Source organism: Triturus cristatus, chromosome 2_2 (genome assembly GCF_964204655.1).
Source record: "Triturus cristatus chromosome 2_2, aTriCri1.1, whole genome shotgun sequence".
In the NCBI taxonomy this organism is placed as follows: Eukaryota; Metazoa; Chordata; class Amphibia; order Caudata; family Salamandridae; genus Triturus; species Triturus cristatus.
This window is the reverse complement of record NC_140582.1, coordinates 1,011,928,351-1,011,955,553: the sequence shown is the minus strand read 5'-3', so window position 1 is coordinate 1,011,955,553 and position 27,203 is coordinate 1,011,928,351. Positions and strand designations below refer to the sequence as shown.

At 42.4% G+C, this 27,203-nt stretch overlaps 1 protein-coding gene across 2 annotated transcripts in view; it reads right to left on the bottom strand.

Annotated features, from left to right (window-relative positions):
• Window positions 1–27,203, bottom strand: part of LOC146863077 (uncharacterized) — a 203,197-nt gene that overhangs the window by 14,766 nt on the left and 161,228 nt on the right. For both annotated transcript variants that reach the window (XM_085643339.1, XM_085643340.1), the window contains one exon: window positions 12,013–12,125. In XM_085643339.1, the coding sequence (XP_085499465.1) occupies window positions 12,013–12,125 (113 nt within the window). The remainder of the gene's footprint in view (window positions 1–12,012; window positions 12,126–27,203) is intronic.

The window sequence follows — 27,203 nt, the reverse complement described above, 5'->3', positions numbered from 1 at the left end:
GCCTGCCACACAATACAGGGATGTTGGTGCCCCCCAGGCCACATAGAGCAGGGCCAGGTGGGAAGGGGACCCTTCTGGGGGACCACAAAGTCATTTTATGCCTGCCTTTTCAGGGCGATCGGACTGCCATGATAGGGCAGGTAGAAAGCAAAATCGTGTTCCTGATGGCAGAGCCGAGGTTGGCTATGGCGCCATTTGGGGATTACTTTTCCGACCGCCGCCCCTAGGGTCTCCGTGAGCCCATCAGAAGCAGAGCAGAATTCCACCGTGTCCCTCCGACCACCAGCATCGTAATACAGCATTCTGATGGAAACCTCTGATGAAGGAAGGAATGCCGCTGTCGGATAGCTTTCCGCACAACATCATAATGAGGCCCAAAGTAACTAATAAACCTTAACAAAGGTAAACACTACCATAACTTAAGGATTTTTAAATAAATATTAAACAATATATTTTTACACATCAGTATAGAAAACATAGAAATAATGTAGAAAAAATTAAATAAAAAAAATTAGTTTAATAATTAATTAAAAGTCAACACATCAACAATCACAAAGCACATTAGAAATAAACACAAAATTAAACCAACTAAATCCAATACATGGAAATGTAAAATAATACATTACAATAACAGCAAATACACAGATAATAAAATATAATATGTCCCTGACACAACACAAATAAATAAATAAAATAAACGTACAATTCTGTAGCTGTAGATCTCTATCCATATCCACGTTCTCAAAATAGAATACCCAAAAAAGATAAATTGTAGTTCAAAAACGCCCAAAAATATGTAAAAATAAAAACATTCAAGGCAAACCCATGGTAGTAATCTAAAGTCAGGCGAAACCATAAAACCATGAATAATCAAAAAAGAAATAAAAAATAAAATATTGGTTAGCTAGAAACCAAATTAATTTCCTTTTTAAAAACACGCAAAAGCCACAGGTCCACAGGAAACATCTGATCCGTAAACCTGTAAAAAAGAGACTACGCACCCACACAAACCGCTATGTTCAAAAACAACATGAACATAACCTTAGAAATGTAAAAAAAACGCAAATTGTAACATTACAATATCTAAAATAACACTACACTACTACCAAGCCCTAGGTAGGCCTAACGCATAACACATCTAAACAGGAGAAAATAAACTACAATTAAACCTTAAAATCAAATGTGACTCTGTATCTCACTTTACTAACTCTACCTACGTTCTACCTATCCCTAAAATCCTTTAAAAAAAACGTATTAGAGGGTATTACCTTATCCAATAGTCAGGAGCAGGTAATCGCAACGAGCTTCCACCAAATCTGATGAAAAGTGACACAAATAGACCACAAAAGTAGACTTAGGTCTTTAGACTGCCGTACCATTGCTGGTGGTCTAACCGCTGCCTCCTCGTTGGTCTGATAATTCGGCGGTTGGCCCAATTATGAGGAGGGCAGTCGGACTGCCACAACACTACTGCAACCGGCAGGATGGGGCAGCAGCATTAGGGAAAGCGGCACCGATGTCGACAAAGCCGTTCTGATTACGATCTGGATTTTCGCTGACATTTTGCCATGAAAAGGTCAGCGGAAAGGCAACATAAGGATTCCCAAACAGGGTACTGGGTGATTTTGCCCATTGCGCATTGTGGCTGGAGGCATCTGTTGTGCCCCCTATGTCTGCACTGTTGTGCGCACACTGTGTGCCATGCATGACATGCGGCATGGCAACAGTGCGCACATGACCGTGCAGGTGCTGCAGTGGCCTGGTCGTAATAAGGCCTCTAGCGTAAAAAATTTGTCACTAAATGAAAACAAAAAAAAGACTATCGTCCTGTAAAAAACAATGGAACGTAACAACATTTTTTTATCAAATGTTTAAAAAATATGCAACAATATTAAAATATGCCAATAAATGTATAATGAAAATGTAAATACGTAAAGTATAACATATTAATGTAATATAGTACGGTTTATAATATATTAAAAAAATTATATCAAGCTTGTTCTAAAATTAAAAATGCATGTATTACAAATTTATATGGTTTAAAAAACGTACCATATTCAGCAAAATGCTGAAAAGTACAAATATGTGAAACAATGTAAAGAACTATATAACATGTTTTGTGTTTTAAACAAATTTCAGAAATATCTATATGTTAAAAAAAGTTAGAAAAATATATAAAATGTTATGTGTGACAATAAAAATCAACAATATTTTGAAACAATTAACAATACTTTTTACGGTACAAACATATATGTGTATAAAACACTAAAGTCAATTACATAAAGTATAAAAATGTTAATATAAAACTAAAAAATGGTGTCATTTACTATGCTATTAAAAAATTCAATACTAATGATGCATGACACTAAAGGGGTGACATTTTACTGTTCCCACTTCTATCTACATCACATAGGGGACGATTCTGAGAAACCGGACCTACTGCTCCTGACCGAAACTTGGTACTGTGACACCTCCCTCCCCGTTCTCCTGGCCACCCTACCCTCCACCTATGTGGCCCTTCGAGCCGACCGGCCGGCGGGCAAGGCAGGCGGTGGGGTTGCCCTGATCGCTCGGTCGGAGTTGAACTACCAACCACTTCCCTCACCTCACATTCCCCCTGCTGACTTCCTGGTAGCCCGCTCTCTTTCATTTTCCCCCCCTATTACCTGCCTATTAATGTACCGGCCTCCCCAGCCCTCGCCCTCATTTTTGCCGGCCTTTCAAGACCTATTGGCCAACTTGACGGTCAACTATGCCTCGGTCTTGGTGCTAGGGGACTTCAATTACTGGCCCTCTGACCCACTCGAGTGCTCAGCCTCAAAAGAGTTTACAGATTGCCTATCAACCCTTAATTTCGTGTCGCACATATCTGCCCCCACTCACTCCCATGGACACACATTGGACCAGGTCTGGTCCCTCAACCTCCCCGTGGCCTCGGCCACTGTTTCGCCGTGCCCTTGGTCCGACCATGCCCTCATTTCCTTCTCTATTCCTCGCAACGTGACGCCTAAAATTCCGTATGCCAAAAACACCTGGGCACGGAACTGGAATAGATTGGATTACCCCTCCTTGACCTCCATGTTCTGCGACTCTACTCCTACTCTTACTGGCTTAACATCTACCTCTCAAGCCAAGGCCATTAACACCTGGCTGGCGGATGGCTGCGACTCTGCGGCGCCCCTACGCCGCATCTCCGTCCGCCGACCAAAGGACTCTAATAGATGGTTCAACGACCACCTAAAAGCTCTCAAACTGAGCGCCCGTCAGGCAGAAAGGCATTGGAGGAAAAACTACGATCCCCTATTAAAAACCCACTTCTCATCAGCTCTGGACAAATATAAATCAGCAATCCTGGCTGCTAAGTCCGCCTACTTTTCGTCTAAAATTACATCTGCCGAAAATAAACCCAGGGTAATCTTCGAGATAGTGAATGACCTGGCATTCTCAGACCGAACCTCGCCCATTATTCCTCCCTCCCAACTTCTCTGCGACCAGCTTAATACCTATTTTTTGGCCAAAATAGCAACCATCAAGCTTAATATCCCTCCACCCTCCTCTGCCTTCGTCGATCCCGCCCCCCCTCCCCTCCCCCACCTTCTTACCTCTATCCCCCCCCTCACGCAGGACTCTTTTCTGGAGATACTCCCTAAAGTGAAGTCGGGATCTCCTGCGGACGTCTGCCCAGCACGAGTCCTGCAGCAAATATACTCCAGCTGCCCTGACCCCCCCATTGCCTTCCTCAACAGCTCCCTGGCACAGGGCGTAGTGCCCTATTCGCTTAAAGCAGCTACCATAGTGCCCATCCTGAAGAAAGCTGGCGCTGACTCTTCTATCTCGGCTAACTATCGCCCCATCTCCCTGCTACCCTTCCTGGGCAAGGTGATGGAACGCCATGTTACCGCGGTGCTCAGCGCCCATGTGGAGGCAAACGGGGGACTGGCTTCCCGCCAAGCCGGATTCCGTCCCAGGCATTCGACCGAGTCAGTCGTGGTCTCAGTCTTGGACAAACTCAGAAAGGGTTTGGACGAAAATAAACACCAGGCACTGGTCCTCCTTGATCTTTCCGCCGCCTTTGACACGGTGGACCACACCATCCTACTCACCCGTGTCAAGGCGGCCGGTATCGGGGGATCAGCTCTGATCTGGCTCTCCTCCTTTCTGAGGGAACGCACTCAGGCGGTCCGGTTAGGCGACTTCACGGCCACTCCCCTTCCTGTCACTTGCGGTGTTCCCCAGGGATCCTCGCTCTCCCCCTTACTTTTCAACCTTTACATCTTTCCTCTCATCTTTGCACTACAGCAGCTGGAGGTCACCGTCTATAACTACGCGGATGACCTCCAGCTCATCTTTGATCTGTCCCCCTCTCCTCTCTCGGTCTCCAATTTCCAGTCAATCCTGACATTCATCAGTGACTGGATGAACCACAACCATCTTAAGCTGAACCCGGATAAAACCGAGCTGGTTCTCACCGGTGGTTCATCCAGTCCCTGGAACTCTCTCTTCTGGCCCCCTTCTCTTGGCCCTGCACCGACCCCCTCCACCACAGTCAAAACACTTGGTGTCAAAATAAACAACCAACTCACTCTCCACTCACAAATCAGTTCTGTGGTGTCCTCCTGCTTCTTTTCTCTTCGCACTATCCGCACTGTCTCCCGCTTCTTTTCCCCCCAGGCACTTAAGATTATTATGGCCGCACTCGTGATATCAAAATTGGACTACGCAAACGCTCTTTATCACGGTATCCCCGCTTCCAGCTTGCGTAGACTCCAGATCGTCCAGAATCAAGCAGCTCGGCTTGTGTTCGGCCTCCCTCGTTATCACCACTCCACCCCCCTTCTTAGAGAGCTTCACTGGCTCCCCATAAAGGAACGGGCCCTATTCAAGATCGGGTGCATGGTCTTCCAGGCCCGCCAGGGCTCCGCCCCTGCCTTCATCTCCTCACTAATCAAGTCCTATTTACCCACAAGAGAACTTCGATCTTCCTCCAGGTCCCTCCTCCAGATCCCTCGCTTCACTCGCAAAAAGTGGGGCGGGGCTAATTTCTCCACCCTAGCTCCAACCTTCTGGAACTCACTCCCTGACCACCTCCGGTCTGCCACCCAGTATCTCCCCTTTCGCAGAGATCTGAAAACGTTCCTTTTTAACCAAGCCTTCCCCATTTAAACCCTTTCAAATTTCCCTTTCTTCTTTTCCTGGTCTTCTTGTTTTCACCTCAGTTTCCGATCTCCCCAGCGCCAAGAAACCGCAAGGTGTATGCTGCGCTTTACAAGTATTTTAAATTAGAAATTAGAAATTAAAGGGGTGACATTTACTATTCCCACTACAATCAAAGCAATTTAGAGGAAGGTGCTGGATACTAAAGGGATGATATATACTATTTCTACTCCAATCTAAGGGGGCCATTACGATGGCGGGCAGACCTGAATCCGTCCGCCATCGTTGCGGTGGTTGGGACCGCCCGCCAGTCATGCGGCTGTCCCAGCAACCAAATTACGATGTGTCCACCAGTATGGCGGCCGCATCCAGGGGCTTTACTATTGCGGATGGTGCTGCTGGCTGCAGCACCGTTAACAATGGTAAGTGTATTTCCCTGCACTACGTGGCAGGCACCACGCGGTGCCTGCCACTTAGTCCTGGGAAATGTCGGGGGTACCATGGGTACCCCCCAGTGCATCCCCCAACACAGAGGGGGCCCGCAACAGGCGCCCGAATCCAAACTCCGCCAGCCTTTCCATGGCGGTTTCACTGCCATGTATGTATGTATGTATGGATACTTATATAGCGCACGACTACCCGGAGGCCTCTCGGCGCTTGTACGAATATCGCTGTGGAACCCATCCTGGCTTTCCCTGTGAGGCGTCCACTCCTGGGCACCCCCAAGGTGGAGGCCAGGCATCCTTAGCGTTGTGGGGGCCGTTGTGGAGATTAAGCAAGCTAATGCCCAGAGTTGCAGAGTGGGACTCCATGATTGGAATGGCACCGATGCGAGAATTATCAGGTCCGTGGAATTTTTTGAGCCCAAGACCCGCCGAGGCGGGGAATTGAACCCTGGTCCCGGGCTAGACCTCTACATCAGGGTCTGCCGCTCTAATCATTGAGCCACACTTCTCCACTCCACTTCGCCATGAATAGGCTGGCTGAAGCCAGCATTGTAATCTGGCTGACAGTGCCTGCTAGGCACCGCCACCATTTTGCAGGTCCTGTCCGCTCTGCCAGGCAATCGCAACGATTGCCTCTGGCGGAAACGTGGTGGGCGCCCGCCACCCTTGCAGAATGATTCCCCCCGCCATCGTAGTATGATGGGGGGAAAGTGGCAGTCAGATGGTGGAGGGCCCGCCACCGCACGGTTGGCGGTGGCGGTGGCGGGCCTTCCGCCATCGTAATCGGGCCCTAAGCCATTTAGTGGTAGGTATTGGACACTTAAATTTTGATAGTTACTATTCCTACTCCAATCTAAGACATTTAGGCTCCAATTACGAATCTGATGTTGCTCGGAACACCAGAGTCATGGTGGGGTGGTTGTGGCTGTCTTCCCACCACAACATAACCTTAGTGGTCCTTCTGCCCTTGGACCGCTGACACCGCCGGGGAACTGCCGTTCGCTGACAGTGGCGCGGTGGTCCAGAAGCCCCAAAATGCTTGGTAGGATCGCTGTGCTCCCGCCAAGCATATTAAGTGTTTCCTCTCCGCTAGGGTTCTCATTGCAGTTCTACCACCATGAAAACCCTGGCGGAGAGGTAACAAAGTGTGCCCTAAGGGCCCTCTTGTGCCTCATGTCCTGTGTATGCACACAGGGGGGCACATCATGTGCCCCCCTTTGTACATGCACAGATGATCTTGCATGACATGGACATTTTAGTCCATGCCGTGCAGGAACTGTTTTTGCAGTGCCCATTGCAGTGCCTATTGCGCTGGCAAAACTCGCAATCGGGCCATTAAGAGGATGGTTTGGGACACTTAAGGAGTGACATTTACTATTACTACTCCAACCCCCTCATTTAGGGGAAAAGTCTGGACTCTAAAGGGTTGACGTTTACTATTACCATTCCCAATCTTATCCATTTAATGATAGGTGATGGACACCATAGAGATGACAATTATCATTCTCCCTCCTATCTAAGCTATTTAGGGGAAGGTTATGAACATTAAAGGGTGAAATTTACTATTCCAACTCCAGTCTAAAATATTAGGGGAAAATGTTGGATAAAAGTGAATACATTACCTATTCACACTCTAATGCAAAACACTAAACATAACACATTATTTGTTTAACACTCCAAATAAAATTATGATAATATTAAGTAAATAATATTACATACAAAATATTAAAAGTCAAACATTTTGTATTAAAAAATAAATGTAGAAATATTTTTAACAAATGTAAAACATACAGTAATAATATATGTACTTCAAAAATATTTTTTATTTATTGAATACAATATATACATATATAATCAGTTAACATAACACATACAAAATAATTCAATAAAAAACTCAACAAATAACAGAATATATAAATAAAAGACAATCAATTTACAGAAAAAATTGGTTCTTTAAAATTATAAATAATGACAATTTAATTTTCAAATACTAATTTAAAAAACATAATTTACCATTAAACCTATAAATTATTTAAAAAAAATCTTCTTCAACACACTTCAGAATAATATCACTCATATAAGAAACATATATTTTACGTTTATAATGAGATATAAAAAAAGTATTCGTAAAAAATAAAAAAGATAAAAATTGTGAATGAACATAATATAAACGTTTATAAATATTTAATAAATATAAATAGTAGTAAATCATTTGTTTAATATTTAGATGCTTTTACAAACTTACAAAAATATACAAAATGTAAACATTTTAAGTAATATAAACAACCACTGGAAGGTCAAGTTTCTGAAGTGTCGCTAATAAACAATGCCAGGGAGTCAGAGGACTTTTCGGCATCTAGCAGAGCAACTGCAGCTTGAACATCTGGGATATCCTATTCAGTATGGTAAACAATGTGCACAGGTTAATAGAAGTGGATCAATGTGGAATAAACCTGGATTGGAGGGGAGAGATAATGGTTTAATGATGAAGAGAGAGTCTAGTGGCAAGTATTTTCGCAAGGAATTTATCATCAAAATTCAGTAGCGATAGTGGGCGGCAGGATTGGTAAGCCTTGGGGTCCTTGCCAGGTTTCACCAAAATTACTACAATCACCTCCCACAAGGTAGGGAGGAGAGTACCCATCTCCAGCACATTGGCATACAGTTCCAGAAGATGGGGTGCAAGCAAATGTTTATACGTTTTATAAAATGTTACCGTCAGTCTATCGGAGCCGGGGACTTTAGACTCATCAATGGAGTCTATAGCAAAGACAATTTCTTCCACTGTTGTTGATTCACTAAGAAATTGCTGTTGTGGGGATGACAGCCAGACCATTGCCTCCTCGGAAAGGTAATCGGCAAGTGCGTGGTCTGCCCCTGCGCATCGGAAGGTATAAAGTCCAGTATAGTAACGCAGCAATTCTGCCAGAACTTCATCATTATACGAGGTCTGAGTACCGTCTGCATGGGTACAATTTGGAATGTAGTCTCTGCCCCTCTGTGGACAAAGCAGTCTTGCCAGTGTAAGACCAGGGCGCTTGCCCTCACCATACTGTCGTTCCCTGGCATACTTCACATGGAAGTTCACCTCCTATCTGCAAGGTCATAAATCTCTTCCAACATTTGAGCCTGGAGCTGTAATTGAGCATTATTGAATCCCTAGGCCACGGCGACGTCCATCTGCTGAAGAGCAGACTTAACCAACACCAGGGAATGGCAGATAGCACGAAGTATACAGCACTTTTAGCTATTGTTACACCATGGATATAGACCTTAAAGGCTTCCCAAAGTTTGGCTTGGGTGGAGATGGTGCCTTCGTTGAGCGCAAAGTATTCAGTTATAGCAGATAAGAGTTTGTGCCGAAAGCCTAATAGGGAAATCTCCGAATATACTCCACCCCCCTCCTCCCTGGGAATGGAAAGGTTAACATTATGTACACAAGGGCATGATCTGACAACGTACGGGGGAGGCAGTTCATTTTACCCAGCCATGGCCGGAGCGATTTCAATAGGATCCAATAATCTAAAAGTACTGTGTGATGCCGAGATGAAGGTAAGCCCCAGGTTTACCGCATGCCGATGTTGCCATGCCTCCCTAAGGGAGTATGCGGTACATATATCCTGTAACACCTTAAGTGCATGGGGTTGACCACCCAGGCTGCTCCCCGTTGAGTCGAAAGCAGGACTAATGCATAAATTAGGTGACCCCGCCCCCTTCATGATGAGATTTACATCCACCCTTTCCAGTACAGACAGTAACTCTTGGAAAAAGTCCAGCGAATCTACATTCAGTGCATATACATTTAATAACAGCACCTTCTGGCCCGCTAGGTTGCCCGTGACCACTACATACCTTCCCTCCCTATCACTGATGTAGTCTATAAGCGTAAAGAGAACTGAACGATGTATTAAAATACAAGCCTCTCAGGAGTATTTGCTGTGGGTGGAAAATAATCGATGTGGGCCCAAAGTGGAAGCGTAGGACAAGGACGAACTAGAAGAGAGAGATGTTTCTCCTGTAAAAACGTTACCTTCACTCTATGCGGGACTAGGTATTGTAGTACTAGCTTGCCCTTTCCGGGGTTATTGATCCCCTTAACATTCCAAGTCAAAAATTGAACCATCACGCCTTGGTCGTCACATTATGAGATATGGGCTTGCCTTTTGGTCTCCATGTAGAACCTATGCACTCACAAGTCAAGATTATCCTTCCAATGTGGTATACAATCATATCTGCCATAAACAATCCTAGCCCGATTTCCACCCCCGCCCATCTCAGGCAAAAAGGCACCCAGTGAATTCCCACATTATACCAAAACAAAAAGAAACAAACATTGCAAACAAATACCCATAGCATTGTACACCTTGGAGGGTGGGCAACGCCTCGACAGGCAATCCCCAGTGTATATTCTGAACAGCAATTATAGTACCAGATAAAGAATCACATGAGAACAACATTGGAACCATCAATTAACTGGAATAACCATGGTGGTGGAATATAACATGACAGTATATAATTGCAAAATATCCACTAAGCAAATAAGCAGATATCCTAGTGTTGAACCTCCCGCTGGGTAGTCCCCACAGGTATTCTGTGGGGAATAAGTCTGAACTGTTCATAGCATGGAGGTCCGGGGGTGAGCATCCAGGAGAGTTACCAGTGTCTGGTCGGCGTTCCCTGGCATATTTTTTTACAGAAGATTTGAATATCCGTGGCGGAGTTGAATAAACGCGGTTTACCCTGCACATTCACCTGTGAGAATCCCAAAGTGCAATTTTCTTTTTGAAAATAATAAAATAATATCTCCCTAGCCATGGGAGCCTCCCATGGAAGAAGAACGCTTTGAGCACTATTGGATGTCACCTAATTGACAAGTTTTTCCTGGAAGTGACAGGCACTGAAAATTGGCTGTATGTCTGCCCATCTGAATTAGGTGGGCGGACATATAGTTAAACCTCTGATGGCTCGACAGAGTGAGGTCCGCTGGAGAGGTTTGAACACATTGAAGACGGAGTAGTTTCCGCTGTTGTCAAACCAATTGTCAGCCCGAATTTTAATCGGGCAGGCGCACTATAATGTTGGTGGGGAGTGGACTTCGGGGTTCCCTCTCTGCCAACATTAAAATCGGGACCTTAGTTTCTTGGTGGTTTACAGTCGATGCTGTGCAGGAACTGTTTCTGTTTTTTCCCATTGTGGTGCCCATTTTCAGGGCAGCGCCATGGGAAAGTAAAAAAAAAAGCCCACCAGGCACGAGAAACACTTCTTATCTAGTGGGTGGCATGACCACGGGGTTGGTGGTGCATCTGCAGGGCGTACCCAGCACCGCACTGCCAACTCGTAATCAGGCTCTTAGTGATTGGCTACGGAAGGGTGTTTACCTTCTGCACAACATCAGCATAGCCCTGTTTAAAGAAGGCTCCTCATTTAAATGAAATCAAACCTGGCCAATATAACCTCCACAGAAAAAAGTGAAGAACCAGGGAGTAGAGGTTTTGGAGATTTATTTCTTAAGGAACTTTTTGAGTTTGTGTGCACCTTAAACTCCATTCACAGTGTTGGCAGTAAAATGCTCAGAGTTTCTAAGATAGTATTTTTTCTACATTCGGAGCATCAGAGGGGTGTTCCGCAACTGTTAGTGCTTCTTATCCCGCACATCAAAAGGCAGCTTCCTCCAGACTAACCTGCCAGACTTTTCCCCCCAGAGGGCCAGATACCCCCAGAAGTTCCTATCATGAGATCTGGAACTGAATACTTACAGATTGGTGCACTTTAAGATCTCACTTCAACCCATGTAAAGAAAGCAGACTTCCCCTTTTCAGGGCACTTAAATACTTGAAATCATTGGATTTTGCATTTGGTTGGTGCTTACCACACAGATAAGAAGCCTGTCTCAACTCTACTCACGACCCCATTCCTAACGTTCAGGTGTCTAGTGCAGATTATAGGCTTTAGACAAATGCATCTCCTGGTTTCATCAGTTCTTTCCCCCTGTCATTAGTCTGCCTCCTCCTAACCATGTGTGGTCAGCCATTTCAAAATGGAATGGGATGCGCCTCCTACAAGATATCACGTTACAGGGGATTTTCTCGCCATGGTAGACCTCAAAGATGCCTACTTGACAGTTTCCATTTGACTTCCATGCAATTTCCTCTTTCAGTATTAATGGATGGGCAACGTCGGATAGTTTACTTGACTTCTCAAAGACTACATTAACCTCACTGGTGTTTTTCTGAGTTGATACTGCTCCCAACTGGTTTAGTTCCCACAGGATTCGCCTGTACGATATCTTTCTCAAGGCTCAGTACCTCTCTACTGCAGGTGGCCACAGGCCAGTATGGATTGCAAGGGATACATAGCAAGTTTATTTTGTAAAGTGGACACATTGCTTAAAGCAAATTCTGAAATCACTTACCCATTCTGCTGAGCTTGATGAAGAGTCAGTATCTCTTCGCTCACCGTTGTCTTCTAAATGGAATTCATGTATTTCAATCTCTTCAAATTGTGCTTCCTCTGTAATCCTTCTAGCTGGAATGGTAAAGTTAATATGTTTATTTAGAACCACATTCATACAACGTGTATGAGCGGAGTATGCGTTCGAAAAGCTAGTGCCCCAGTGAATTGCTTTTAATATTTAATAATATTTTTAATCTCCTAATACCATGAATGACTGGACAATTAATATCATCTGACATTAATCAGATGCTCCCTAGCTACATTTGTGCTATATAAGTGCCCCTACTTACATATGTGGACGTAATAGAGCGTAGCATGACGTAACATAAAACATAAGATAACATATAACATAACATAACCACTTCATAATGCAAAAGGATGTTTGATTTGCATATTGTGTGTTAGGATTTGGTTTAAGGAACTGATTTGGAGCCATTGGTATATATAGGAATAGAGACAAAGGGCTTGAGTAAGCCTAGGCAGGCTATCCTCCAAACCATTGTGGGCATTGCTGCGGCTGCCTTAACGAGCCAAGGCGTGTCCGGGCCACGACATGCAAAGTTTTCTTCTGGGTCAGCATTTTCTTTTAACCAAGGCAGTTCCCGTGACCATGGCTTTGGTATCATCAGCAAAAAAAATGAGTAACAGCCAGTTCACCTGCAATATCTGTATAAATGACTATCTGGGCTTTTTTTTTTCATTTTCAGGAGTTTTCTTGGAGCACCTGGTGGACATTTGTTTATAGGTTCCTGACCAGGTCCACCATAGTGTTCATGAAGGACCCAGACAGGAATAAAAAATAACGATATGGTGTTGGAAGTGCCACCATAAAAGGACTGCCCTTCTGATGCCATGTCAGCCTCCAGATGTCACACACTGCGAAGGTTTTTCCCAATGAGGTGCTGTCTGCAGCTCCACCATCAGGACAACAATTACCCCCAACCTCTGAACGAGGCTGAGATGTAAGGGATAGGCAGAGTGGATGGCCTCCATTTGTTTTTGCAGACGTCCCATTGCCATAGGAGTACCTTAGAAGACCCTTTCGGTTTTGAACCTTGAGGTGGTCGGAGTGGTTGTGACATTCCTCAATCAGCATATGCGACAGAGGATATGCCCTGTCAGGAACAGACGGGGAAGACCAAGATATCTCAACAGAGGAGACAACAGCCCTAAATGTCCTGTGCTATTGGTTTCAAACTACCTTGCAAAAAGAGGGGAATCTTCGGAACACATGTTGCCTGTATTTATACCAATTCTACGTGTATTTACATTAATTTGTGAGGAATGTAATGACTTAATGAACTGGATGAATACAATTTCTTGAAATAAGGAATTTATTTGGATTGAAACTCAAATGGAATGAGACTATTCGTCTGTGAGGATACTATAAATTTTGCAACGCACCATTAAGGTTTTGGTGCAGGAGGAAAGAAGGCGCGGAGCTAACAATCCTTTTACCTTACTATTTGATATTGCATAGTGGTTGTACTGTTTATGTGATGCTGTACACTGCAACTTTATCCATGGACATAGTTTATACAGGATTGCCTTGTCACCCCTTGGGGCTTGTCCTTAAACGTCAGCAAGGTGGAGGCATCTGGTGTTGCAAGAATGCATTGTTTGAAAGGTGGGGAGGCAGGGGAAACAGCATTAAATACTTATGATAAGAAAGATCCCAAGGACCTTTAGGAACCCATCAAAAACCCAGGACATCTACCCCCAGTCTATGGAACTGAAAGCCACATCCAATTGCTGAAGGTTTGTGCTACTCAAGGAAGGCCTTGGTTGTTCAGTGTCTGTGAGATAACTCAGCAGCTGGTCACTCCTGCTATTGTTGCTGTGTCATGCTAATAATGTGCGGTAAATTCTTACAGGATTCAAACACTGAAAAACTCTGAAAAGGTAAGAGTGTAGAGACATTTTCTATAGAAATTCTCTTTTCTGTAGGGGTTTTCTGAAGATAAATCTTTATATTTAAAAGCCATGATAACTAATCCCACTTGCAGCCATCCACTACTAATACTGATCTGGCCATGGCATCTGCAAAATAATTACCCTCCATCCTGCAGAATGTGGTGACAGGCACTCCAAGAGTCACATATCTCACATAAACTGATAGGTCCTAGACTATATGAGGGCCCCAAAAAGGACGAGGGGCCATTTGCACAGCAGGGACTCATGGTATGCCCCTTGCAACTACATTTGGTCATGAAATGTAACTATCTTGAAATACAAGGCTCCACACCGTGCGTTATTGGGCCTGATTCACAAAGGTATACTTGCACATTTGTGTAAGTTTACGCTTTTTCGGTATTCACAAAACTGCCTTTTAATAGTAAGTTTACGAGTGCAGAGGCTCCGCAGTTGTGGCAGAGAACTCCTGTGTGTGTGTGTAAGTTTACGCGTTTTCAGTGCAGAGACTCTGCAGTTGGGGCCGGAGAGCTCTGCACATAAAAAGTTAGAACTGGCCTATCTTTTTATGCGCGGGGTTCTCCACCCCAACTGCGGAGTTTTCGCACTCGTAAACATACTATTAAAAGGCAGTTTTGTGAATACTGAAGAAGCATAAACTAACACAAACATGTAAGTTTAACTTTGTGAATCAGGCGAATAACATTTATATTTAGGCCATAATTAGGCCTGGGCTGTGAACTTCGCTCCGTTCGCGGAGTTTGCAGAGTTTTCTGCACTCCGCAGTCCGCGGAGCTCGTGGAATGCAGAATACTCTGCTTTGCGATGTGCAGCAGAGTTTTTTCTCTGCTCACAATTGCGAACGGAACATTTGCGATCACGAACGGTAAGTTTGCACTGCACTCTGCCATTCGTGGAACTTCGCAGAGTATTTTGGTAACTTCGCGGAGTTCCACATAGCAAAACTCAGCTAACGGAGCCCAGGCCTAGCCATGATACTGTAAGCTTCCAAACTTTCTTTGCTCCAAGTTAAGGTAAATTAGTTCACTGTGGGTTGAGTTTGTTTGGCCATGGCTCAAAATGCACCTCTTGGTTGGTGATATAGCTATAGCTACATATTTCACTTCATCTTTTAACTGTTTTGGGTGACCACTGGGAGTTTGATTCATTATAATTGTGCTGGTGAAGTTTTACAAAGGTGACAGGGTATATAACTTTGGGATCTTTTTAAAAGTCTGGCGCCTTTGCAAAACATTTGGCTGTGGGTAAAAATCTATTCAAAACATTTTTGCAAAAGAATTGTCCCATCTAAAACTAACTTTTTGTGGGAAAATTCTTTCACTCAAAGTTGGATTTTACGAGGAGTAATGAATATTTATTTAATAACCTACTATTTATGTTTTTTTCACGCAAAGCTTCAGAAAGCTTGCAGAGTTTTGAAAGACCCTCCTGCTGAGTAGTGAAACCTTCTCATAATGGATACTCTAGTAACCACTCAGTAGGCTAAACATCGGGTTTATCTCATCGTTAGATCCTAAGACATCTTTAATTGTGCCTGTGACCTAGCCTCAACGCTCACAATTAGATTAATGCAAAGCCTTGTTTGTTAATTTAAAATTAAAGTTACCTAAGGCCAGGCAAGGCAGCGACTGACCCAATAGACTCTGGGCGTGCCTTAGTGCTCCACATGACTCAGGGGCAAGACATGTTAATGCTCTCCTACTAGGCAAGGGAGTTCCTGAGTGGTTGAATATCCGAGGAAGGTAGTGGGAGTCCATATCCTAGGGAATGAGAGTTACAATGGGGAGTGTACTTATACTTGTATTCCCTGTGAGTTACAGCCATTATAATTTGAATATTTGTTTTGTTGAATCTCTTGGTTTCATTATCATAAATTAGGGAGATTTCCAGAATGAAATAACATTTATAAAATTAAATCTAATATACTCTCCAGCATCTACTTTGTATTTAAAAGGATCATTTCCACTACTCTGCTTGTTTCCTCTGCATAGGGTTAGAACCAAAGTAAGAAGCATCCTTTCCAGTATGGGGTCTGATGAAGTGGTTAATCCATGTTTGATTTTACTATGCACGTAGTCAGCATTGACAATGTTCCCATGAGCCATGTCATGACTCTGGGTTATGTTTAGTATTGGAAAAAGAAATGAGAAACAACAAGGATTTTTAAAACTTTGACTCAAGCCAAAAACATCTAAATCACTGTTAGTGAAATCAAAAGATCAGCAAGGAGACATTGACATTCAAAGATTACACTTTTGCTACACCCTGAATTCCCCAAAAATTGCAAAAAATGCAAACTTAACAACATCAGTAGAAGAAATCCTGGAGTAGTACGGGGCTGTAAAAGACAAATACCCTTTTTAGGAGTTGGGTAGATGGGTCGGTATACCCTACCTGGTCAGCGAAAGCCCACCTGTCCAACTTTGAAATAGCTTTCCCTCCCTGCCTGGTGGGGATCACTAAGCCTAAAGTGAGGCCACTGGTGAAGTGGATGCACTGATGATTGAGGTAAGTCTCAAAAGGGGACATATTTTTTTGACCCAGTTCAGATTTTGTTTCTATTTCAAAAACAAGCAAATAAAGCAAACCTTTTATTTTGAGAAACAAATAATCAATGATAGGCAGGGAGCTTTTTCCCTGCCCATCGGGCTCATTCCCTGCTGAGACTGCAATGAATGCACATAGCAATCCGTAGCAGAGACAATTAGTGTTCATTGCCACACTAAATAGGGCGGGCAAACTTCACTATGTCCTGTCAGTCAAGTCAATGATTTGTGATGGCGGAGCCACCTAACCCTCCACAGGTGCGAATCTAAGTGTTCTGGGGCAACTGCAGGTTTGGTGAGGCGAGTGAAGTGCCAATTTATGGTTGAGCAGCTGCTTCTTTCAACTATAAATGAGGGCCATAACCAGGGGAGTAGCTTAGTCGTTGAGATTTAGTAAGTAAGTGTTTTATATAGCGTGCGATCACTGAGGTATCGTGGTCCCAGAGGAGCCCTAAAAAAACAGTTATCCAACAAAGATTAATTAGAAGAGGTGGCAAGTCAAGTATTTAATTGAGGGGTGAATCTCAAATTTCCAAACTAAAAAAGTGGGAAAAACCAATAAAGACGTAGCAGTTGACTCTTGGGACCTCAAACCCAACTACACAGCCAACAATGCATTTATTTGGGGGGGCATCACACCCCAAACGCCCTAGCCTGAAGCTACACCCCTGGCCATAACATGCTCTAGATAAAAACCCTGGCTCAGATGGCAATGCACGAAGGTGGCATTCATTCATCCACAAAGACTTTTTTCCAGCTTTAGTGTTCTGCACAGCATATATTTAGGAAAATGTAATTGCCCTCAAAACACCTCATGGGCCAGTTATTTGAGAAAAATAAACAATTGATTAAGACCCTGACAGGGATTAACAATATAAAAAAAAGATTACCACAATCATGCTATGAGCCAAGTGTACATATACATAAAATATTTAAAAAAAGATTTTAAAAATGTAAATACATTTCATAATACAAATTAATTTTGTGGAAACCTTATAAAATGTACCAATTCATCTGTGTTTGTTAAATTAAAAATATAAAGGAGTTATATAATGACGATGCACTTCTGAGACTGTGGGATTAATATTAAGTATATGACTTAATTCTTGAATTTCCAATGCAAAGGCAACCATTGTAAGCTAGTTTCTTAATGTGTGGCCCCTTTAAGAAGATCAGGACCTCTTTGCCAACTAAGTAGCACCTGTTTTAGGTTATCAACAAGATATATCTTCACTGTGGAAGCTGAGATATTCATCTAAAAGGCAAGTAGATAATTTGAAAGTATTTAAAATTGCCAAATGTACAATCCCAAGATTATAGGAACCCTGTATCTAAAATTGCTATTGCTGCTGTTCAAAAAGTAATCGCCGAAAGACTTCAAAAGGTTAAAAATATTTCTTATATCAAATGTGTCCTCCAAACTGGAAACTTCAATAATTTGACATGAACCATCTCTAATCAATACATTCTGCATCCTATTATCATGCTTCTCAACAGCTGTATTTGAAAGACTTCAAACTGAAGCAATAGGGCTATAAAAGACAACACAAAAGATTGTGGTTTGTAGCACACTGTTGTGGGCCTACAGGCGTAGTCTGGGTATGAAAATAAAGAGTTTGGGGTCTACTAAGGAGTGTTCTAAGTAACATGGATTGGAAACCTCTGCAAATCCCTTGCTGAACAATGGAGTGTATTGGGGTATCCAGCAGTGCAATGAGAAGTTATGTGCTAAGGAAAGTCATTGACAAGCAGAGGGAGTTGGACTCAGAAAGTTCATTGGAATGGATGGAAGAACTTTCCCATAAGAGCGAGCATTAGAAGACGTAGGAACGGATGGATAAGTCAACAGAGTTAGGAACACACGAGAAGAGAAAAGCCATTAAATAAGCTATGTTAAGGTTCCATGTTGTATTCTTTTTTTGTTGATATAGACTTAAGTTTGGGGAAGTGACCTGAAATGAATACAGGCTATATTGGAAGCTATGCAAGCTCAGTCCATACTTGCAAATAGTGTAAATTAATTGATAATGGTTTCAACTCCACAGCAAAAGCTATAGGCATAATACTTCTTAACAGTCCAGACATGCATAATGTTGCTGCAAGAACACCATTTGAAATCAGATAGATGCACAGATTGAAACCTAGGATCTTCCCAACACAGCTACATTCTGCAACAAGCAACAAACGTGTGATGTAGGGGTATTCAGATATTAAGATGCTCTAACAGGACATCTGACAGATATAATAATCTGGGGATGTAGATGGAGTGGTGCTTAATCATGATAATCTTGATATAAGCTCTATCAATATTTTATCTAGTTATGCATTGGTAAGATTATCAGGGGTTAAATAGTCCCTGTCATGAGTGAAATCAAGTAATGGATGCTAAAGAAAATAAATCTGGGGAAGAGAGTGACCACAAGAGTAGCCTTGGTGAATTCTAAGAATGTTTGAGAAATATGGACTTGCATGATGTATGGAGTCTGAGTATATAAGTCTTATATAACAGACTGTTAAACCAAGGCTTCCTAGTTTCCAGCCTGGAATAACAAACATAACCCTACTGGAGAAAATACCAAATTAAACATTTTTGAAGCATTAAAGATTTAGATATACACCTCATTGCGTAATAACCAAGTGGAAAGGAACGAGGGCAGATTTTCTTTTTATCTTTAGTGGAATGTATGCAGCCAGATAGTAAAATGGCTTGACTCCCTCTCTTGTTGTGTCTATTGTAGGTACATGTAAAGGTTTTTTGATGCTGGTATAAGCACACTGTGTTGCACAGGCTTAACAGGTTTGGATTAAAGAAAAATAGACCAGTGTGCCATTTGTACAGCCATCACCCCTTAGCTGCTGAGATTTTTCCTGCCCCTGTGCTAATCCATTTTATTTATGTTTCGGGCACTTTGTGCTTCATAACCTTTTTCCACAAGAGGTATCCATGCCACATTTGTGTCCTTTTTCCCTCATGCTGGGTATTCTAGAGGTAACCAGGGTTTGTGGAGTCCTCTGGAGGAAACCAGTAAAATAGCCAAAAGATAGCATAACTATTTTTTGAAAAAATGGGGAAAAGTCCTGTGCAAGAAAACCAATGTTGGCATCAACATACCTTTACCCTCAGACCCTTCTGTTCACAGGGATATATAGTGTTGGTTGATTGTCCAAAATCATGCATTTCCCAGAGCCAAAAACTTATCTGGCAGTTCTTTGTGAACCGGCCATGCAGCAATTCATATGGTAAAGTGTAATGAACAAAAAAATGGGTATGCAGGAAATCTATGTATTTTTTAAATGCACATTTGATATTGGGATACTTATACTATGAATATTAATCAGATGGCATTTGGAAAAATGTGTTCTTTATTGTGCACATTTATTTGGAAGGCAAAAATGGAGAATAATCCAATTAGTAATAACAAATGTTCTTTGATTCTGTGTTCCCAAACTTATTCCGATAAAGTGGTACCCCACTCTTGTGCCTGGCCTAAATGTAACATTGAGACATCACATTTTTGGCATGAAAAACGACCCCTTTTGGCGATGTGGGTAGCTGCAGAATTTAGGCCCAGACTCGGCCACTACCCAGGCAATCCTACTAAACCTAGACATGTTGCAAAACAAGTCACCTAGGTGACTCCTGGGTGGTGTTACGTACATGGTTACCACTATGTATTTTTTCTTAGTCACAGTGCCCTGCATCCTCAAACCTTGGCTAAAATCACACATTTTCCCCACATTTCTGTGAGGGGAAAGTTTGAGAAAAAATGCCTACCACTCAGTGTTTTCACATTTCTCCTGATTGAAACAATAGCCAACTTGTGTTGCTGGACATAGGACTCACAGAGATAAGGCCACCAAAGCGTGTTGTGGAGATATCAATTTCCTGGCATGAAAACCAACACTTTTTTGTGAAGTGGGGGGCTGTGGAATTTGTGCCTGAGCTTATCTCCCACATAGAAAAACATACCAAACCCCACATTTTCTGGAAATTGAACACACAGGGAGTCTAAGATGGTGTGCATGGATCCCACTGCGTTTTCGTACCTAGAATGCTTGCAAACTTCAAACTTGGGCTAACTCAACATATGTTTTCACATCTCTGTGAGGAAAACATCAGGATTCTGCATAGATACACAGAATTACTACTACCCAGCGTTCCCACACTTCTCTTGATAAAACTGTGTGGCTGGCCTAGTGCATGTAACAGAAATGGAACAAACCAGGGACCGTGCGAGTCTTGCATGCTAGGGCCATTGACTGGTATCAGGGTTTTTTTGTTGTAACGTCAGCATGCACAGCGTGCTGCACTACTCTACTGTTCTGACTTTGATTTTCAAAAAGAAAATGGTTGATTTTCTTTTGCGGTGCAGAGAATGACCTTATACTACAGAGGTAGTGTGCGGAGGACGTCAACGGGTTGTCCTCTGCACTAAGGGGATAAAGGCTACAATTTCTGAGACCGGAATTCTGAGATAGCTTGCCTATCTTTTAGAAATTCTTGACTTGACTCACAAAGGTAAACTTTTACTTCTGTGTAAATTTATGTTTGTTTTGGAATTCACAGAACTGCATTATAATAGCAAGTTTACGAGTGCTGCGCCTCTGCAATCGGGAAGCAGAACTCTGCACATAAAAAAAAGACAGCATGCTTAGCTTTTTTTTTGCAGAGTTTTCCGCCCCAACTGTGGAGACTCCGCACTCGCAAACATACTATTAAAATGCAGTTTTGGGGAAATTTCAAAATAAAGGTAACCTTAAACAAAAGGGAATCAGGCCCATACATAAAAGCTGGTTTTTGAACTGGGAATGTGCTGCCATGTTTAGTATCATCTGCAGGCCACGGATAAGCTATTTCATAAGTCTCAAACAGAGATAATACTCATACTCAAAACTTGACAATACTGTAGTATTTACAAATGCTTATATTCTTTGTCACAGGAACAGGAGAAAGATTTTCTTGAAAACCCATTGCAGTTTGCTTACTAGAGGTGCCAAAAATAGTTTACTGTCAAGTAAAAATCTAAAGCATAATATTCTACAGTTCCGTAGGGATTATGTGTTGTCAAGCTTCAATCGGTTGTCAGCCATCCAACTGTTGTGTTTCGCTTTAGATGTCTGTACATAGGTTTCCCTGAATCACGTCCTTATATAGGCACAATTCGCATTGCCCTTATTTAGGCATAGAATCCTAGTCCTTATTTGGGCATTAGCCATGCAATCCAAATACAGGCATGGTCACCTACATCCGTCCATCCCCACGTCACAACGAGTTCTTAGAAACCAGACCCTTAAGCCATTGGGACTTTCCCTAGCTAGGATTATTGATTTCTGCAAGAACTCATCTATTATGCATGAACTACTATTCCTTAGGGGTTCATTCATGACGTCCTCCTCTGCCCGACTTTACGTCAATGCAAGCATTCCTAAGTATCTTCCCGGTATAAATATACCTTCCCTTACCATGGCAAACCACGGCTCGGCTACACAGCTCGATACGGCTCGCCACGGCAAGTTCGGAAGAATTCGAGTCCCCGCCTGAAGCACTGACTAGACGCTGTCATCCCTGCTCGCAGAGAATCCAGCTTCCAGTGTTCTGACTCCCTTCACGGGGTGTTAGAGTTTGAGATTCGGAAGGAGATTCCAACTTCTCTCATTCTAAGGTATGGAGCTGACAAGAACCTAGAGGGACTCTTGGCATATAAACTTTGTATATACTATACTATAGAAAACAGCACCTACTTCTTACCTTGTACTATACTTAGGTTAGGTACACTGGGGTAGAACGATTTAGAAGCATCAGACGAGTATTCACTTTTTAGCCTGTGTTATTTATGTGTGTGTATATGAATATATGTCATAGCTAAAAGACAATGCTATTGCAGTATTATTTCTTCTTACTGCTTACGCTGTGCGTATTATATCTTGCTTACTGTCTAACGATTGTAACAGCTCATATCTCTTACACAAGAAACAATTCTGTTCAATAAATCCTTTTATTGAAACGCCTATCTATTTATTTCTGTGTAACTCTGAAGAAACTAAGCATGCATGATTGACTGAGTGAAACTGCTATCAATTGTTTCCACGATTCTGAGAAACATTCCGATTCTAAGGGAAACAAAGTTGTTATGTTTATGCGGTTGTCAGAAACTACTCCCTTCTTGTTTATTCGAGAAGTTTCTTGAGACCTCTGAGTTAGCTGGTACACAAGTAATTAAGTTTAATGTACTCGATAGAGGCATACTGACCTTAGTCCTATGCCACAACTATAGTCTATATTATTCCAATGCACAGAGCCTATAAGGGAAATAGGAACTACACTACATGGTGCCCAACGTTTGGTAAGGCACTAATTTAATGCTAGATACTGAAGTAACTCAGTCGTGCTTTTCTCAGAGACCCCTATTCATAGTACTCCATAAGACGTCTGGAGTGGGTAGGGTTAATATCCGCCATAGCTGAGTAGGAGGAGAATCCAATGTATTAGCGGTTTGGTTTGTTCAACGTTGAAGGATGCAGTATTCCAAAATATTGGCCACCTTATCTTTGTTCCCTTGAAACTTGTTCTACATTTTTCAAAAACAATGTCCCAAAACGGGAAAACAGAGGCTACGGCTGATCCAGTCGTAACAGCTTTTAATACTACAGGTTTAAATGAAACCGATGAGGGTGTTATAAACATCCCTCCAAACTTAAGGAGAGCCATCACTCTAAAACTTATAAAACATGGCCTAACACCAAGAGGTGGTACAGCAGTTTTTGTGATAGAGGCACATGAATCTTTTCAGACAGAGGTGTTCTATTCATGGATTGCATTCCCAGAATCAAATCCAGTAACACATGTGTTTCACTTCTTTAAAGAAGATGAACCACCTGAGGAATACGTTCCCTTCGAGGATATTGAAATTCCACTCACATACCAGGAGCATCAGCTCTGGTTTAAATGTGCCCAAAAAAAATTACAATCACATTACCAGGCTCGGTCCACTAGGTAGACCAGGAGCAACATGGCCGATTTTAGCCGGCTACACACCTCATCCTGACATTGAAGCAATGTCAGACGAGGCATTACTTAATCAAATACAAGAATTAATAGAATTACACAGTTAAACCACAACTGTCTGAAGGTCCTGAGAAGGATTCAAATAAACACAATCCTACATCTTCTAAAAAGAAGTGGGAAAATAACAATCAACATTCAAAAGAAAAACGTTCTCAATCCCGAGCTAGGTCTCCTCAAAAGGAGCCCTCTGAAAGGAGGTATAACCTCAGGAATAGGGATAATTGAAAAAACCTGACAGGTATCAAGATACTAATACATGTTGCTCTTGTACCTTTCAGATATCGTCACAGACATCCAAAAGAAGAGGACGGTCAGATCACAAAGAAGAACGCGTGAAGTCCAAAGACGAACAACACGTTCAGAAAAACAAACCGAAACCTCAATTCTCTAAGAAAAAAGTAGCAGGTCTGAAGATCAGACATGCCGAAAATTCTGAGAACACAACTCAAGACCGGAGAATGGGCTCAGACAATGCTGGACAGTGCAGCAGAAGTAACAATAGCTCGCCAGAACCTGAAGGAACTTCTGGAGATAGTGGACTTGAATGAATATATCACAGTTGAGACTGTAGACACTAGGGTTAGTTCTCCACAAAAGTTATATGAAATAACACTCCGGATGGAGGGAGACATACCAAGAAAAGTGAGAACACTCTTTTGGGAAAAAATTTCAAGGGGTTATGACATACTTCTAGCAGAAAGGGACTGACCACCTGAATTTTTTAGGGAGTGCCCACATGGCGAAGACATCATTATGCCGGCTTTCTCCAACCACGTTCCTATAAATCTAAAATATACATATGCCAGGAAATGGGCTGTAGCCCAGGCCCCAGCATTATACAAAAATCATGTAGGATGGGATGAGGACTCACCTCACCATAAAATCCAGTTAAAAAATCAACCTACTGCACAAAGGCAGTACCCAATTAAGCAAGAAGCTAAAAAACAGGTCAGCGAGATCTTAGATCAACTTGAATACCAAGGGGTGATTGAAACATGCACCTCATCAATGAACAATCCTTTGTTTCCTGTCTCCAAACCAGACAATACATATCATCTAGTTTTGGATTACAGACACCTGAACACTTGTTATAAGACATTTGCAGTGCAAAATGCACACAGTACAGCATTAATGAATACCATTTGTCAAAACATAGCACCTGAAAGTAGGTATTTGACAGCTTTCTCAATAATGAGTACCCACCATCACTTTTGTCGACTCCCACAAGGGTTCACGAACAGCCCGGGGTTATTCTCAGCACGAGTAACAGAGTTACTACAAATGTATGATGACAAGGCATTGTCATATGTCGATGATATCTATCTGACAGACAATGACCTGGATAGGCACTTGAACTGGGTAAATACCATTATACTGGGATTTGCCTCTGAGGGCAACAAATTCAATTTAAAAAAAAATCAAGAATTGCCCATCTCGATGTCCTTTTCCTAGGATATGAACTTTCAAGTGAAGGCAAAAGCCTGGCAGCTAACTTTTTAGAAAGGTGTGCGCTGCTCCAACCTCCAAATACGCTGAAAAACTTACAGTCGATTATAGGCTTCTTAACTCTTGGAAGAACTTACATTCTATATTATGCGGAAAGGGTTAAACCTCTCTACGAATTAATCAAACCTGATTTTAAAATCAAACATTGGACACAGGAACACACAGATATCCTGCGTTCACTTCAAACTGACATGTTAGCAACAAATCACTTACAAACACGCGTAAATACACTCAATTTAGTGATCCGAATAATTTCGGGTCAATGCGGATTCACATACTTAACTTTTAATGAAGGTGAAAAAATACCAATGGCATAGAAATCACATTTGTATACAAAAGCCGAAATGCGATTCACTTCGACAGAAGAAATTCTGACAGCAGTTCAAACAGCTGTAGCAAAAGAAAGAGCTCTAGCTCAGGGGAAACGCATTATTGTAGTGACTCCGGTACCAGCCTTAGAGGCAGTTACAAAAGCGAGCATTCCAAATGCAAAAGTATTACATCCAAGATTGATACAATGGGTTAATTCTCTTGCTGCAACAGATGTTGAATAAGTTTTTGATCCTAATTTAAAAACACAAGCATTCCTGCAATACGAACACGAATGTTCTCTGCCTATTGAGATTCTCCCTCTTGACCAGTATGAATTTATAATTTATACTGAGCACAACCCGCTACGGAAAGTAAGCAAGCTTACAGTGCAGCATGCGCGATCGTTAAAGGTCGTATGCGCAATGGTAAATTCCGACCAATGTTCACTAGAACACAATCTCTATGTGATTGTACAGCTCAGCGAGCTGAACTACAAGCATTCAAATTGGCACTTAAAAATACGGATCGCGAATTCCCTACACTTATAGTGTGCGATTCCTTTGGCTGTAATAATGAATATTTACAGAATTGGCTTCAAAATGGTTTCAAAGATGCAAAATGTGTCACAATAAAGCATAAAATGCTTTGGGAACAAATAGTTCAGTTGCGAAACGGACTACAAAACATTCACGGGATACACACGCTGAGTCTTCAACGTGATGGCGTTCACGTTGCAGGGAATTCATTGGCTGACGAAGCCATGAAGGGGGCTGTGCAAACGGCTTCCGTAGCTGCGATCACTCGTTCAAAAACGAAAATAGACAGTGAGATATTGTTGGCTGTCAATGCTTCAAGCAAAGGCAGTGGTGCAGCGTTACCGAAAAAATTTACACTCAAATACTCGTATATAATTGATGAGAACAACGTTCCGTTTGCTAAAATCCCTGGAGTGGGGGATAGAGTAATTCCAAACATGGAACGTAGATTAGGACTAATCCTAGCAGCACATGAAGGGATAGCCTCTGCCCATGCAGGTGTTTCCGCCACAGTATCGTTATTAAAACAGAGATATTGGTGCCCCGGCATTAGGAAACAGACCAAAAACTATGTTTTGGAATGTGAAATATGCCAAAAGATGAAAGTCTCTACAGTAAAACGTCCTGCGCAGACACCCTTGTTAATCTCAGATAAACCTTTAGCTTGTGTTTACCTGGATCACTGTGGTCCCTTGCAAAGGGATGGTAACTATAAATATATCATGGTCACAGTGGATTTGTGCTCAAGGTTCCTATGGATGTGGCCTCAGCGCTCGGCTGATGCTCGAACTGTTATGAAATATTTGCGAGTCTTTATTGGCACATATGCAATCGGCATGCTACACTCTGACCAGGGCCCTGCGTTTAGCTCTCGGACTTACAAAGAAGCCATGGCCAGTTTGGGCGTTGCATTGCGCTACTCCTCTCCATTCCATCCTGAGGGAAATTCTGTTGTGGAAAGGAAAAACCGGGACATAAAGAGGTCTATAACAGCTATAGTATTAGGTTCGGGTGATGGGTGGGTCAAACATCTTTATGGGGTCCAATGCTCATTAAACAATTTTCCAAGAAGTTCTCTAGGGGGGGTCACTCCATATGAGGTCATATCTGGGACAAAAATGTGGGTTCCTGATCTCGAATGTAAAGGCACAGTGGTGGAAAATAAACCATTTGATATCATAGATCGTTTGGCTGTTTTACAGGACTTAAATTAACTAAGATCGAAACAAAACAACGTGTTCCTGAAGCCAAC